Source organism: Acinonyx jubatus, chromosome B3 (genome assembly GCF_027475565.1).
Source record: "Acinonyx jubatus isolate Ajub_Pintada_27869175 chromosome B3, VMU_Ajub_asm_v1.0, whole genome shotgun sequence".
Taxonomy (NCBI): domain Eukaryota; kingdom Metazoa; phylum Chordata; class Mammalia; order Carnivora; family Felidae; genus Acinonyx; species Acinonyx jubatus.
The window spans coordinates 70,944,468-70,946,155 of record NC_069386.1 but is presented as its reverse complement, the minus strand read 5'-3'; the positions used below and the strand labels follow the sequence as shown (position 1 = coordinate 70,946,155).

The 1,688-nt window shown below is 46.6% G+C and overlaps 1 protein-coding gene across 1 annotated transcript; it reads left to right on the top strand.

The window, feature by feature from the left end:
• Positions 1–236: 236 nt before the first annotated feature.
• LOC106971386 (olfactory receptor 10G3) lies at positions 237–1,178 on the top strand. Its single transcript, XM_015068191.1, has one exon. The coding sequence runs from the start codon at positions 237–239 to the stop codon at positions 1,176–1,178; it is 942 nt and encodes a 313-aa protein (XP_014923677.1).
• The last annotated feature ends 510 nt before the right edge of the window (positions 1,179–1,688 follow it).

Sequence of the window (1,688 nt, the reverse complement as noted above, 5' to 3'; positions counted from 1 at the left end):
CAGACAACACATAAGTAAATGAGCATGGCTGTGTTCCAATAAAACTGTATTTACTAAATAGGCCATCTCCTGCCATAAAGCATACTTCTCCCTATCTGTCCTCTCCCCCACATAAAGAAACTTCTCCATCATTGTCCTTCATTTTTTATAAGCTCTTTCTCTAGTTTTTCCTCACGTCCTTCTCACTTCCATGCTAACTCTTCTCTTGTCCATTCTCTAGGTAAGATCTCCAGAGGATGGAAAGAGTCAACAGCACATCGTTGACTGAGTTCATTCTCACAGGAATTCCCTACCCACTCAGACTAAGGACATTTCTGTTTGTGTTCTTTTTGCTAATCTACATCCTGACTCAGCTGGGAAACCTGCTCATTCTAGTCACTGTCTGGGTAGACCCGCAGCTCCATGCCCGTCCCATGTACATCTTTCTTGGTGTTCTCTCCGTCATTGACATGGGCATCTCTACCATCATTGTCCCCCGCCTCATGATGAACTTCACTCTAGGCATCAAACCCATCCCCTTTGGCGGCTGTGTTGCTCAACTCTATTTCTATCACTTTTTGGGTAGCACCCAGTGCTTCCTCTATACCTTGATGGCCTACGATAGGTACCTGGCAATATGCCAACCCCTGCGCTACCATATTCTCATGAATGCTAAGTTGAGTACCTTGCTTGTGACTGGAGCTTGGGTGGCAGGATCCATCCATGGGGCCCTCCAGGCTATCCTAACCTTCCGTCTGCCCTACTGTGGGCCAAACCAGGTAGATTACTTCTTCTGTGACATCCCTGCAGTTTTGAGGCTAGCCTGTACTGATACAACAGTCAACGAGCAGGTGACCTTTGTGGACATTGGGGTGGTGGTTGCCACTTGTTTCTCCCTGATCCTCCTCTCCTATGTACAGATCACTCAGGCCATCCTGAGAATCCGCACAACTGATGGGCGGCGCCGAGCCTTTTCAACCTGTGGGGCCCACGTAACCATGGTAACCGTGTACTATGTGCCCTGTGCCTTCATCTACCTGAGGCCTGAAACCAACAGCCCCCTGGATGGGGCAGCTGCCTTATTTCCCACAGCTATTACTCCTTTCCTCAACCCCCTCATCTACACTCTGCGGAACCAAGAGGTAAAGCTGGCCCTGAAGAGAATGATAGGAGGCCCTGGGACTAAGAGTGAGGTTTGAAAGTGTCTGTCCCCCACTGGTGAAACCTTCACAGTTTATCCTAATGCTTACATTTCAGTGAAGTTTTCTTTATTATTATTTTTCTCTTTTATGTAGCCATATAATATCAATACAATAAGAGCAAACACAGTTTTAAGTAAAATACCACTTTCTAGCAGTTCCTTGGTATCCCCTTCAGACAAACAACCTCAGCTACTCCAACAGTAGAAAGTGAGACTAAAGTCACTCAAAAGCTGGCACGCTTCCACATCCAGAGAACTGACAGAACAAAAGCACCTAATGGGCTTTTCAGCCTCTAGGCTTACATTGGCCAAGCTTAAGAAGGACTATAGTTCTTTTGATGGAAGAATGTTCCTCTGTTCTGTTCCAATTGGATATTAACTTCAACAGCTAATGCTAGAAGAGAAACTATAGATGCCGTGCTACATGCATGTTAACAGGCCTGGCTCTGGGGCCATCCTGAGGTCATCATAGGATGTGGGGAGGAACTAAAGTGCTTCCTCTCCCTTG

Bases quoted from the DNA above. Each gene is read 5' to 3' on its own strand.
- LOC106971386 (XM_015068191.1), top strand. From the start codon at position 237: ATGGAAAGAGTCAACAGCACATCGTTGACTGAGTTCATTCTCACAGGA.